The following is a 14,624-nucleotide window of genomic DNA, read 5'->3' as shown; positions in this document are numbered from 1 at the left end:
ATTTAGATAAATGTGAGGTGTTGCATTTTGGTAAGGCAAGTCAGGGCAGGATTTCTACAGATAATGGTAGGGCTCTGGAAAGTGTTGCCAAACAAAGAGACCGGGGAGGGGGTTGAGGGATGGGGGGGCATGCAGGTGCACAGTTCCTTGAAAGTGGAGTTGCAGGTAGACAGGGTGATGAAGAAGGCATTTGGAACGCTTGCCTTCATTGGTCAGTGCAAAGAGTACAGGAATTGGGACCTCATATTGTGGCTGTACAGAATATTGGTGAGGCCACTTTTAGATTACTGCATTCAATTCTGGTCTCCCCGCTATAAGAAAGATGTTGTTAAACTTGAAAGGGTTCAGAAAAGATTTACAAGAATGTTGTCAGGATTTGGAGGGTTTGAGCTGTGGGGAGAGGCTGAATAGGCTGGGATTTTTTTCCTGGAGTGTCGGAAGCTGTGGGGTGACTTTACAGAGGTTTATAAAATCATGAGGAGCATGGATAGGGTGAATAGCCAAGGTCTTTTTCCCAGCATAGGGGAGTTCAAAACTGGAGAGCATAGGCTTAAAGTGAGAGGGGAAAGATTTAAAAGGGAACTGAGGAGCAACTTTTTCACGCAGAGGATTGTGCGTGTATGGAATGAGCTGCCAGAGGAAGTGGTAGGTGCAGATGCAATTGCAACATTTCAAAGACATCTGGATGGGTATATGAATAGGAAGTGTTTAAAGAGATATGAGCCAAATACGGGCAAATGGGACTAGATCAGTTTAGGATATATCTGGTTGGCGTGGATGAGTTGGACTGAAGAGTGTTTTCATGCTGTATAACTCTATGACTCTAAGTCAACATTTCGAGGACTCAAATAAAATGTTTTCATTGACTATATTTTTTGACTCTGCATAGCAGTAATTCTTACAGCAAACAAACGTACCCTTAATAACACACTGAGCATATTAATAGACATATCTATGGTAACATATCATGTTATTTTCAGCACTTTGAAGAGATGCCACATGCTTATGTTCTCAATTTTTAGTAAGGGACCCACTAGATGCCATATGCATGATACTACTGACATGAGAAGTTGTTGTCAAAGTATAGTCCTTGTTGTGAGAATAAGGCAATATACAAATATTTCTGAATATGTTAACATATTTTACAATCTTACGATTGGGCTTCACCGCAACATTTTTGGTCACAGTGAAGAAAGAAACAGTAACGGTGCATACTAATTGTCAGTGTTGAACAGATCATTTCATCCTTTCTTTCAAAAAATATTCACCGAAACACCTGCACAAACTTACGTCATAGCCTGGTAGATGGATTCCACACCAAATCGCATTGCAAACTCATCCACTATTTCTTGAGCAGTTTCATCAAAATAAACCTTCCAGGCATCATCTCCTTTTGCATCTGGAATCTTCACCACTCCATTATTTTGTATATCTGTCAGGTAATGAAATTGATTCTGTACATATCAGAACACAAAAAAAATCAATAATTCTTCTCAGTAAATCACAGCTAACAGTATATATACAAAACTTAAAGTTGTTTGACACTTTTAATTAAGGCATTATGGGAATATTATTCCTGTTATCACTGGAAATATATATTAAATATCCATAAATGACTCAGGACAATGTATTTTTGGAACAGGTGAAAATCAATTGCTTTATTCTGTTATGGAGTTGTGTAGAGTAATCATGAATTAGAAAGCAGGAAGCTAGAATTTGTTTGTAAAAAAAAAGGGTGTTTTTCTAAGTTTAGAGATTTATACAGAAAAAAACAAGTGTCTGTATGTAGCTGAAGATGTACAGCCAGTTCTAAAATGGAAACATGTATCAATTGGCTGTGTTATGAGAAACCTTAGGCATGTTTTGATGTTTTGGCAATGAGCTGGAATCAGCCAATTAATTTAAACCAAGCACTTAGCCATTGAAAGCCAGTTGAATTTAAATCTGATGGTTTTGACAACCTCGGACCACTGCTATTATAAGAAAATTGATAGGTCATCCAAAGTATATAAAGGAGAGGGTTTTTGAAAATTGGGGTGAGAGCAAACCGCCATCTGAGAAATAAGCACCTAGGTCTCACAATCACTAAGCACTCTAAGAAAGCACCATCTTATCTATAAAAGATACCATGGAACTTCTAGCTAAGAGTCTTCACAGGGAAACCATCCCTGACAGCAGGATCAATGGAAGAAAGGCGTTTATAACCTGAGAACAGCAGAAGAAAGGCGTTTATACCTGGAGAGACAGTGAAGAAGGCAGAGCTTTCCGGATGACACTTTCTGTGTGGGCTTTTAGAGACCAAGTTTATTTTTACTTCTTATTACTTAGATTATATAAGTGGGACTTGTGTTTATTGGAATTGCATACCAGAAGAAGTTTGTTCAGTTAGGGAATATTTATAGTTAAGGGGGAATTGTTCAGTTTGTTAGTAATTCTGTTACTTTATTCACGGTTAGGGTTAAATAAATAAATTGTTACTTGTAAAGTGAATATATCAGGGATTTTCTTTCATTTAACTGCCCCTTCTCCATAACAGTTTACTCCTTTCAAACAGATTAGGCGAGATGAGCCGAGCTTTTCTAAGTGTTTCAGGTTTAATTATTAGAAGGGTACCTCTACTGGCACCATAACAGATTGGGGGATTGTGTTTCAAATTTAATTATCAGAGGGGTTCAACCTCCCACTTTCCAACAATCCCTTTCGATTTGTGAAATCATCCACAACATACAAATGAAAGTTATCATAATTAACCTCAAGTAAATCTGATTCTGAACACTGGTAAAAATAGGTGAGATATCAGCTGCACACTCCAGTTTAAAATAAAATCAAGATTGCTACTAAAATCAAAAGGAAAACTGTATGCAGAAAGAAAGAAACGGTCAAATTCTCCAGGAAAAATCAAGCTTCATCAACAGTAACATCAGAAAGATCTTGAGAACTACACTCAACCAAGAGCACATAACCTGTAACCTAATCAAGAAATGTAGCTGATCCTATATAATGTGAAAAAACCAAGTGACTTTTAAATTAACTGAATCTAGAGATTGGGAAACTAATTTTGATTTGTTTCTCAAGTAGCACATTTTCTTTTGCTATAAATTGTGCGGCATTCATGGTTACTTCTAAAAGTAAATGTTATTAACTGAAGAAGGCATCGATATCCATAATATTCTACATACGTCACACCACTCTGAAAACACTGTAAATTTAAATGTAATCACTATGAATTCAACATTTGAAAACTGACAGGTGATTACAAAAAAATTAAAATCATTTTCATTTAAACTAATTTCTGCAAAAATATAGATAAAATAACTGTCTCCTATGTGTTACTGAATTTAAAATTGTCAGATTCAATTAGCTAATGGAAAAGACCCATTTGGAACTGTGGACACCCTGAAATTTGGAACAGAACTTTCCAGGAAAGGAACCTACATATCATTATAAGAGACTCTAAAATCTGCACTGGTGACTTCCAAAAAATATGCTGTAATGTCCAAGTAATTTTTTTCAGTAGGACATATCCAAAAAAAATACCACCAGTAAAACACTGTTGCAGAGGATTTTAACACTGAATTTTTCTTCCCTTCTGTTTTTGCAAAATGCAATATCTTGGATCTCTCAAGTTATCAACTGATGCCATATTAAAGAATAAGCAAAGTAATCCATGTAGCAACTCATGGATGATACATTACCTCATGTAGACATGTGTACTGAACATGGTAGGGTGCTACTTTCTCTTCTCCTTTTATCTCCACACTAATATGTAACCGGATGGCACCAGACACTGCAGATTTATCAGTACGCTTATCTAGATGTGGAAATTCGCAACATGGCACAGAAAAAAAAGTTAAATATCACAAGCATAATTACAGCCAAGGACTCAACCCAATTCATTAGGCTTTTATCAGGAAAACTGAACAGGTTTGTACAGAAGTAATTTCAAGATATGCAGGTCCAACTAGGCCTCCAGAATTTATAATTTTACAATGAGCATCATAGGAATAATATTAGCAAAATATATCCATCTATATATAAAACACCTAAATTATGATATCCATTGCTGGAGAACTGTACAAGCTCAAGATCAGCTATGAACATTTCAAATGGTGAAGCAGGCTCGATGGGCCACATGGTCTACTTTTGCTCCCATTTCCTATGTTCTTGTGTACAAGTAACCTTTTCATTTTGTTAAATGATTTCATTATGTCTTTGGAAATAGACACAGATTTTGCTTAATGTTTGGTATTTTGACTCAAATGTTTATTATCAGAAGTAAATTATCTAAATAATTGAAGAAAAATGCATGGATGCTTCTGGTAGTTTTGGAAAAAGAGGGAGTAAAATTTTAAAAATGGGGTGTGAACTCCTTATTATTTGTTTTTATTTTGGCTTCATTTCTGGCAGTGGTAGTTGTTTTTATTCACATATGTATTTTATAAGCAACTGAACATTTTGATTAGACAGTGATATTTTAGCACATTCTACAGAAAGATTTTTGTGAATGTGTACAGGATATGTAGAGAACCTCCCTGCATCTGATCATATATGTGACATACAAAGTACATGCTTATTTGAGTTTCCAAAGCTAGGAATTTCAGAAACAAGTCACCAGCCTGACACCACAAGCTTTAGTCTGAGGGGCCCCACACCCCATCAAGCATAACTATTCAGGAAATACTTTTCCTGGTACCATCTGCCATAGCAAATTAGAAGGATTTGCAGATTAATAATCAACTTGTTAGATCGTGATATGAATTCATCTTCCACGGTGGTCAAGCATTAGGGCTTGAACTTTAAGGTGGGCTGGGGGACAGATTGCTCAAACCCCAGAAGGAAACTTAGGCAGTTAGAAGCTGATTCACTTCTTACAGGCCCATCATCAGCCATAACTTGCCGAGGATGGATTGAGTTAGTTAATACTAAGACTTCCAACTCTCATTTGGCAGGATGTGAGTGCAATAGCAGGCACTGACAGGCCAGCAGGAAGGTGCCGGAGGAAGATTATGGCTGCCCTGAAACGTTAATTCCTGGAGTTTTAGGGTGAGATCCTAGAGCCCAGAAAGGGGTGAGAAGGGAATGGGTCCCATGATCTACAGGATGGGCATCACAGAAGGAAGCAAATATGGCAGCCTGGGGGAGTTGCCCTGATGTGCACATAGACCCTTCCGATTAAAGGTGCCTAACCCCGTCCCGTCCACTTCCTCTTACCTTTGTTCATGTAGCCTTTCTACCTACTCCAGGCCGACTGCCATGCTAGTCATGTGATGGAGTGGGTACTGTATTATTCAAGGCAACAGGGTTAGTATTATGCCTAAGTGATCTTTATCTGTTTAAGTTTGACAGGCAGCCAGCCAATTTTGCAATGCCCGTCCAACTTGCATATGATGGAAATACGCTTAGGGGCGGGTGGTGACGAAGTGGGCTAACCACCCAACCTATTTTACATGCCCTCCCACTGACAAAGACTGTTATCCACTGCATCATAACACTGCAGAAGTTGGCTAGCAGCGTACAAGCACATTCTTCCTTACAGTAAAGAAAATGCTACACCCTTTGGTATGTATAGCAGAAAACTTAAAATAGCATTGGAGGAAAAATATCTACATGGTCTTATGGTTTGTTTTTAAAAGTAGAGAGAAAAAACATCAGTGTCATTCATTGATTATGCCATAGTTAAGCAGGGGATGTGGAGCTCATCATATAATAGCAAACAACTATATTTTCTGAACAAGTTTATTCATCTTTTTGATCCCAAGAATGAAGATTTGTACACAATTCTACTTAGCATAATATCCATGGCGCTTAAACTCAAATGATATAACTACTTTAGGATTCTCAGCTTCACTAAAATGCAAAAGCAGCAGCAGGTTACGTAAACTTAAATTCCCCTCCATTCAAGCCCTGATACCTGTAACAGTCTCAGTCTATGTTTGGAAAGTTAAAATTCCCTACCATTACAACACTACTATGCTGACAGATATAAGAACATAAGAACATAAGAACTAGGAGCAGGAGTAGGACATCCGGCCCCTCGAGCCTGCCCCGCCATTCAATAAGATCATGGCTGATCTTTTTGAGACTCAGCTCCACTTACCCACCCGCTCACCATAACCCTTAATTCCTTTACTGTTCAAAAACTTATCTAGCCTTGCCTTAAACGTATTCAGCGAGGTAGCTTCAACTGCTTCACTGGGCAGGGAATTCCACAGATTCACAGCCCTTTGGGTGAAGAAGTTCCTCCTGACCTCAGTCCTACATCTGCTTCCCTTTATTTTGAGGCTATGCACCCTAGTCCTAGTTTCACCTGCTAGTGGAAACAACCTCCCTGCCTCCACCTTATCTATTCCCTTCATAATCTTATATGTTTCTATAAGACCTCCCCTCATTCTTCTGAATTCCAATGAGTATAATCCCAGCCTACTCAGTCTCTCCTCATAATCCAATCCTCTCAACTCCAGAATCGACTGAGTGAATCTCCTCTGCACCCTCTCCAGTGCTAGCATATCCCTTCTCAAGTAAGGAGACCAAACCTGCACACAGTACTCCAGGTGTGGCCTCACCAGGACCCTATACAGCTGCAGCATAGCCTCCCTGTTTTTAAACTCCATCCCTCTAGCAATGACAGACAAAATTCCATTTGCCTTTTTAATTACCTGCTGTACCTGCAATCCTACTTTTAGTGATTCATGCACAAGGACACCCAAGTCCCTCTGCACAGCAGCGTGCAGGAATTTTTTACCATTTAAAACATAGTCCATTTTGCTGTTATTCCTACCAAAATGGATGAATTCACACTTATCAACATTGTACTCCATCTGCCAGACCTTTGCCCACTCACTTAGACTATCTACATCCCTCTGCAGATTTTCAGTGTCTTCTGCACACTTTGCTCTACCACTCACCTTAGTGTCATCTGCAAATTTTGACACACCACACTTAGTCCCCAACTCCAAATCATCTATGTAAATTGTAAACAATTGTGGTGCCAACACTGATCCCTGAGGCACACCACTAGCCAGTGACCGCCAACCAGAAAAACACCCATTTACCCCTACTCTTTGTTTTCTACTGGTCAACCAATCCTCTATCCATGCCAATACATTACCTGTAATACCGTGCAACTTTATCTTATGTAGCAGCCTTTGGTGTGGCACCTTGTCAAATGCCTTCTGGAAATCTAGATACACCACATCCACGGGTTCCCCATTGTCCACCATGCAAGTAATGTCCTCAAAGAATTCCACCAAATTAGTTAAACATGACCTACCCTTCATGAACCATGCTGGGTGTTTCTAATGGGACAATTTTTATCCAGATGTCTTGCTATTTCTTCCTTAATGATAGATTCAAGCATTTTCCCCACTACCGAAGTTAAGCTAACTGGCCTATAGTTACCTGCATTTTGTCTACTTCCTTTTTTGAACAGTGGCGTCACATTGGCTGTTTACCAATCTGCGGGAACCACCCCAGGGTCCAGTGAATTTTGGTAAATAATTACTAGTGCATTTGCTATTTCCCCCATCACCTCTTTTAGTACCCTGGGATGCATTTCATCAGGACCAGGAGACTTGTCTACCTTTAGCCCCATTAGCTTGCCCAGCACTGCCTCCTTAGTGATAATGACCTTTTTGTGATCAGTTTCGGCATGTGGCTGCCACCATGAAGACCGATACAAAATAACTGTTTAATGCCTCGGCTATTTCCTCCTTCCCAGTTATTAAATTGGCCTTCTCATCCTCTAAAGGACCAATGTTTACCTTCGCCACTCTTTTACGATTTACATATTTATAGAAACTTTTGCTGCCTGTTTTTATATTCTGAGCTAGTTTACTCTCATAATTTAACTTTTCTTTATAACTTTTTTTGTGGCTTTCTGTTGGCCTTTAAAGATTTCCCAGTCTACTAGTTTCTCACTACTCTGCTTTTTTGTATGTGTTTTTTTTCAATCTGATACTTTCCTTTATTTCCTTAGACCTCCATGGCTGACTATCTCTTTTCCTACAGTTCTTCCTTATCATTGGAATATACTTCTGCTGAGCACCGTGAAAAATCGTTTTGAAAGTCCTCCACTGTTCCTCAATTGACCCACCATAAAGTTTTTGCTTCCATTCTACCTTAGCTAACTCCTCCCTCATCCCATCATAGTCTCCTTTGTTTAAGCACAGCACATTGGTACTGGATTTAACCTTCTCACGCTCCATCTGTATTTTAAATTCGACCATACTGTGATCGCACCTTCCGAGAGGATCCCTAACTGTGAGATCATTAATTATTCCTGTCTCATTACACAGGACTAGATCTAGGATAGCTTGCTCCCTCGTAGGTTCCATTACATATTGTTCAAGGAAATTATCGCGGATGCATTCTATGAACCCGTCCTCAAGGCTGCCATGACCGACCTGGTTTGACCAATCGATATGTAGATTAAAATCCCCCATGATCATTGCTGTACCATTTTCACATGCATTAGCTATTTCTGTGTTTATTGCCCGCCCCGCCACAATGTCATTATTTGGTGGCCCATAGACCACACCTATTAGTGACTTCTTCTCCTTGCTATTCCTAATTTCCACCCAAATGGATTCAACCTTTTGTTCAGTAGGACCTATATCATCTCTCACTACCGCCCTGATATCATCCTTAAAAATCAGAGCGACACCACCTCCCTTACCTTCCTGTCTGTCCTTCTGAACAGTTTGATACCCCTGGATATTTAACTCCCAGTCATGGCCATCCTGCAACCATGCCTCTGTATTGGCCACTAAATCATACCGATTTGCCATGATTTGTGCCGTCAACTCATCCACCTTGTTTCGAATGCTCCGAGCATTCAGATAAAGTGCCCTTATGCCAGTTTTTGCACCTTCGTTTTGAGTCCTATCACTTCCATTACTAACAGCTCTTGAGTTCTCCTGCCCTTTAGAGATCACTATCAGAGATCTCTATCAGAGATCTCTCCACATGTTTGCTTCTCAATTTCCTGCTGACTACTGGGCGGTGGCGGGGGGGGGGGGGGGGGGGGGGGGGGGTGGTGTCTATATTACAATCCTGATGAGGTGATCATCCCTTTCCAGTTCTCAGTTCCACACATATAACTTCAATGGACGTTCTCCCAGGAATATCCTCCCTAAGTACAGCCGTAATGTTATCCTTAAACAAAAACTGCACTCCCCCTCCTCCCTTGCCCCCTTTCAATCCTTCATATAGTGTTTATACACTGGAACATTATGCTGCCAGTTCTGCCCCTCCCTGAGCCACGTTTCGTAATAGCTATGATATCCAAGTCCCATGTTCACAACCATACCCTGACTTCATCTGCCTTACCTGTTCAGGCTTCTTGCAGTGAAATGAATAGTTTATTTAACAGTCTTACCTCACTCTCTGCCTTGCTATTTCCTCCCTTGCCTATTTAACTTGCTCCTCTTCTCTACTGTACCAGCCTCAGACTTATCGCTTTTCTCACTATCTCTTAGGGTGCCACCCCCACCCCCTTACTAGTTTAAAGCCTCCTGAGTAGCATTAGCAAATCTCTTTGGCAGGATATTGGTCCCCTTCCAATGCAGGTGATTTATTGTAGCTTTATGCTTTGGCCTGTATTCCTCTGGAAATACAGTTACCAGTTTGCAGTATAGAATGCACAAGGCACCTTAGAACTTAAAAATTCTGATTAAAAATAATTCAGGAGCTATACTAAACTCAACAACAACTCTGCATATTTCACTGCACTGGCATCACGTCACCTTCCAGATTTTTTAAACCTCATTCATAGGATTTGATTGTCACTGGCAAGGCTAGTATTTAATGCTCATTCCCAATTGTACTTGAGAAGGTGATGCCGAGCTATCTTTTTGAACAACTGTATCTCATGTGATGCAAGTATACTCTCAGCGTGGCTCGGAAAAGTAAAAGTTCTCATGTTAGAATAATATTTAAAGAAACTGCAGACAGATGAAGTACTGTTGCAAACAAAATCTATCATGGTACTGCTCCAGTTTCGTCTTTTAGAATAAAAGAGTGTGTTCTCTCAAAAGTTGACAGTAGTAGCAGCAGAGAAAAAAATGGAAGATGGAAGAGGTAAATGACGCAAGAGAAACTGGGTTAATAAATATTTTGCTTCTCTTAGGTTGACTCCTTTTTACATGTAATCTTTGTAATTTTAAGAAAGCTATCACAGCTAAAACATTTTTACCAATGACCTTGTAAAATACTTCCAATGATACCAACTGGTATCAGCATTAATATATGTCTGTATTAACTTTGTGACAGATTAGTACTTTAGTACTTCCCATATTGTGAACAAATAGCTATAGTCCCAAAGGAACACTGCCCAAAGAATAAGGCTACAAAGTGCTGAATTTGAGCTGTTGTAAATTCTTCAATTTTACTGCTCTTTTATCATTCTTGGCTGTCAAACTGCAGTAACCCCATGAAGGCCAGTATCCCATCACCAAGTCACCCTTTATTTACACATGCACCTCACATGACTAGCTCAAAGCTGGGTTCTAGAGTGATCAGAACCCCTGACACTCCTGTTTATATCTGTTAGCTAGGATTCCCTGATTGTACAGGTTTACAACCCCAATCAGGGAACTCATATCTATGATATCCACCTGGTTGACCACATTTCAATCACTACACAAACAAGTGGGTAATTAAGATATTTTGTTAGGCTGCTTTCTTTTTTTAACTGTGACATAACCTTTGTACATGAAAATATACGAAAATTGTCTATCGTTTATCAAGATTATACATTTAGCTTATATCAAATCTGAAAGAGATTACTTTTCCTTTTTTTCTTTAACAGTTCAAAGAGACGAAAGAAACCTAGCTAACCCTACCTTGAGAGGCAAAGGTTTTATTGCAGGACAGTTAATTCAGAGACCGAGGTAATGTTCTGGGACAATGATTCGAATCCTGCCACGGCAGATGGTGGAATTTGAATTCATTAAAAATCTGGAAATAAGAGTCTAATGATCATAGGGAATCTGTTGTCGATTGTCAGACAAACCCATCTGGTTCACTAGTCTCCTTTAGGGAAGGAAACTGCAATCCTTACCTGGTCTGGCTTACATGTGACTCCAGACCCACAGCAATGTGCTTGACTCTTAACTGCCCTCTGGGCAATTAGGGATGGCAATAAATGCTGGCCTAGCTAGTGATGCCCTCATCCCATGAATGATCAAAAAAAAACTATACATCAGTTACTCCTTGATACATTGAAATGATTCAAAAACCAAAGGTGATTCTAAGCTTCAGAGCTCTGAATTACAGAGTGCAACTTCCAAACAAATTTATATTTTTCCTGCAGAAAGAAAGTTAGGTTTTGAAATGATAAAAGAATTGGATTTATAACTGTGAGTTATTATTTCATTCAATTATTTACTTTGGATAGCACTAGAGGTCACACTCATTAACCTGATATGGTGAAATTATAAATAACTCCATCTTTGTCTCCTCTAAAATATATTGAGAGAAAACAGCTAGTGTCATGTTGGTTGATAAAACCATAAAATGAGCAAATGAGTAATTATGCATATGTTCCCAGCTTTGGGAGAAATAAGTTTATCTTTTTTGTCATGCCATAATAAACCCCTGCATTAATCAGCAGACATTTTATTTCCAGACCATCTAGAACATTCCATCACAGATCAGTCAGGCCAATACAAGAGAGACTGTGGAATTTAATTGCTATAATGTGCTTATTTCCATATGGGCCTAACTAGTGTTCAGTTATTGTTGTCAAACAGTAGTGTCTTTGGTAGTATGATGAAATTTTTGTTTAAATGTTAAGTGAAAATGATTCAGAGCATATTATGAACTGTGATGAACAGAAAGTGAAATGAACTTAACAGGAATGCAATCAGGATCAATGATCATGTGTAAACGCTTTATAAAAAAAAACAAATACCCTATTTCAGCACAGACACTAGGCAGCACCACAACCTAATTAAAGATCATATATGCCGAAGAGATCTTAGCAGATAATATCTTCTTTTTATGTTACTGTTTTATGGTACTTTTGCAGTCTAAGACAGAGAAATTGACCTGAATTATTTTAGATTATTTGAATGTTACTTATGAGAAAATTCTTCCGCTATTAGAAAATCTTTATCACTTTCTATCTATAAGCTACCTATAAAAGAAATTTCTACCATTGGGAAAATATAATAATGATGAGTTCAATGATGAAATTTAAAAATAAATTAGAATTCTCTCTATCAAGTAGCCATATAATTTGATGGGAAATGTTCACTTACTGCCTTATAATTTCTTGTCACTTTGAGCAAAGTTTAAACTGAATTTAGTTTTAGGTCAATAAGTTTTTTTGTTCCAATGCAAAATTTTTTTGATACTTCATTGATACTATGTATATTATAATGTTGTCAAAAGTGGCATTGCTAAACACCTGACAAGGACAAACTCTACAATAATCTACCAAATGTAAAGGCTAGCTAATGCTCAAAAGTAACATAATAATTATTGCCAAAGGATAATGGAATTCATGTTATAAAAGAAATATAAAAAAGGAATGAAAGCAAAGTGGCTCTTAGTGTTCTCTAAATAAAATATAACATAAAAGTATTAACTAATATATATCTACGAATAACACTGCAATGAAAAACAATATTTATTAACAACACCTCGGCCTCCAGGCTGATACAGGTAGTCAATGTAAATTCACTGATAGCATTCTCAACAAGTAAAATGAAAAGGGGCTTGGACTCACTGGAGTTTGTGGCACTGGCAATCACCCCTAGGTTCAAAGCTTGATCATCATGGAATCTTTTTATTAGTAAAACACTATAAAATTTTTCTTCAAATTCTGACAAAAAATCCAACACTTCCTATAGAAATTATCGGATGAGTTGTTACCAGATTATCAATGTATTCCTGCTATCAGTGTTGATATGTGTTCCTTGATGGTCAATGTCTCCCAAGTGGCCTACTGCAAATCAGAAATTTATAACTGAAGAAATTCCAAAGTATTCTTAAATGGCACAATGAGCAAGGACAAAATGCAGTGGACCACTATGTCCCAGACCAGTGACCTAACTAAACTGAATGTTTATATGCACTTATTTTAATTGAAGTGAAATAGTATTTAAATCATTTAGCGTAAACTAGAATTCTATCTACGTTTAACTTTACAGTATTAACTCTCATATATTTAGGGGTTTTAAATAGATTTCTATTAAAAGAAAATCTATTTATTGATAATCCTGAGAAAGACGCTGTTCTATTGACATTTAAAACACATTAAAACTTATCATCAATAAAATTTAGTTGAGATGTTCTGATTACATTATAATAGATATTATGTATTGATCTTTATAGATGACATGCAGACTAGTATATGATCTTTAATTTCTCTTTAAGCTTGTTCACTACAGGCACACACTTTAAGAAATTAAAAACCTGTATGGCAATGAATCTCAGGTCTTGTAGTATTTTCTTTTGACCATGTTCACAGCAATATTCAGACTTTAAAACACAGTAACTGAAAAAGGAAATGAATACAAATCAAAAAAAGGTTCAACATATTTGTAATACCATTTCTCTGAGATCTGCAAAATGTATTCTGCACCACTTTTTGAAAAATAACTTCTATAGAGAATACATTGACAATATTTTCACACTTCATAGTTATATTCCTATTGTTAGCCATCTCATCACGAGTTAGTTCAGGGGAAGAGACTGGTCAGAAGCATTAAAATTTTGCATGGCCATCATCACATCGTTGTTGTACAACAATGGAGAACTTTGAGAATGCGTGCAACTGGGCAACTTTCACTTTTACATAGATAATGTTGCATTCTTAATTATTATCCATTTAGATACATCTCAAGAACAGAATTACCAGAATAAATGGAAAGTTAAACAAGGGAAAGCTAAACATTGGCCTTACCTAGGTTATACCATACATCCATTTCTCCACTGAGGGTTCGAACTTCAATGATGGTCTGCCCCAAAAAATCATCAGATTCCCGCTTAAACCTCTGTTTTACTCGTGATTTAATGTCATCATCTTCATCCCAGACTCGTACTTTTATTCGATCAGAGGAGTTGTGACATTCACTGAAACAAAATAAAGTCTTTTTTTCTGAATCAAGAAAGTTAGTTTTACAATTTATTTTGCATTGTTAGATTTTCAAATAGATTAAAACGTAAGTTTTCAACAAGTTAACCAAGGTAATTCATATAACTTCAAATAAGTTAGGTGCTATGCAATCTGCGGCTAAATGAAGGAGCACAGTAAACTTAGATTTAGAAGTATGAAACAGCTGAGAACAAGAAACAGGAGGAGTAAAACACATGGCTCATCATTCGATATGACCATTACATGTTCTTTGGCTTCAATTCCACTTTCCTGCCCAGTTCCCATATCACTCCATTGCCCAAAAGACCAAAAATTTGTTCACCCCAGGTTTAAACGTATTCAGTGATGAAGATTCAAAATACTCTGGGCCAGAGATATCCAAGACACACAATGCTTTCAGTGAAGAAATGTCTCCTCAGCTATTTATCTTGAGTGTGCCCATGCTTTAGATTCTCTGATATATACAAGGTGTAGAGCTGGGTGAACACCGCACACCCAGCAGCATCAGAGGAGCAGGAAGGCT

General features: G+C 37.9%; 1 protein-coding gene across 1 annotated transcript in view; it reads right to left on the bottom strand.

Moving 5' to 3' along the window:
* Window positions 1–14,624, bottom strand: part of LOC109931109 (protein unc-13 homolog A) — a 342,784-nt gene that overhangs the window by 167,314 nt on the left and 160,846 nt on the right. The window contains exons 19-21 of the mRNA XM_048613913.1: window positions 13,910–14,104; window positions 3,696–3,811; window positions 1,291–1,454 (exon numbers count right to left, since the gene is read on the bottom strand). Of these exons, the coding sequence (XP_048469870.1) occupies window positions 1,291–1,454; window positions 3,696–3,811; window positions 13,910–14,104 (475 nt within the window). The remainder of the gene's footprint in view (window positions 1–1,290; window positions 1,455–3,695; window positions 3,812–13,909; window positions 14,105–14,624) is intronic.

Source organism: Rhincodon typus, chromosome 29 (genome assembly GCF_021869965.1).
Source record: "Rhincodon typus isolate 14 chromosome 29, sRhiTyp1.1, whole genome shotgun sequence".
NCBI lineage: Eukaryota > Metazoa > Chordata > Chondrichthyes > Orectolobiformes > Rhincodontidae > Rhincodon > Rhincodon typus.
The sequence above is the reverse complement of the archived record's forward strand: the minus strand, read 5'-3'. Positions and strand labels throughout refer to the sequence as shown.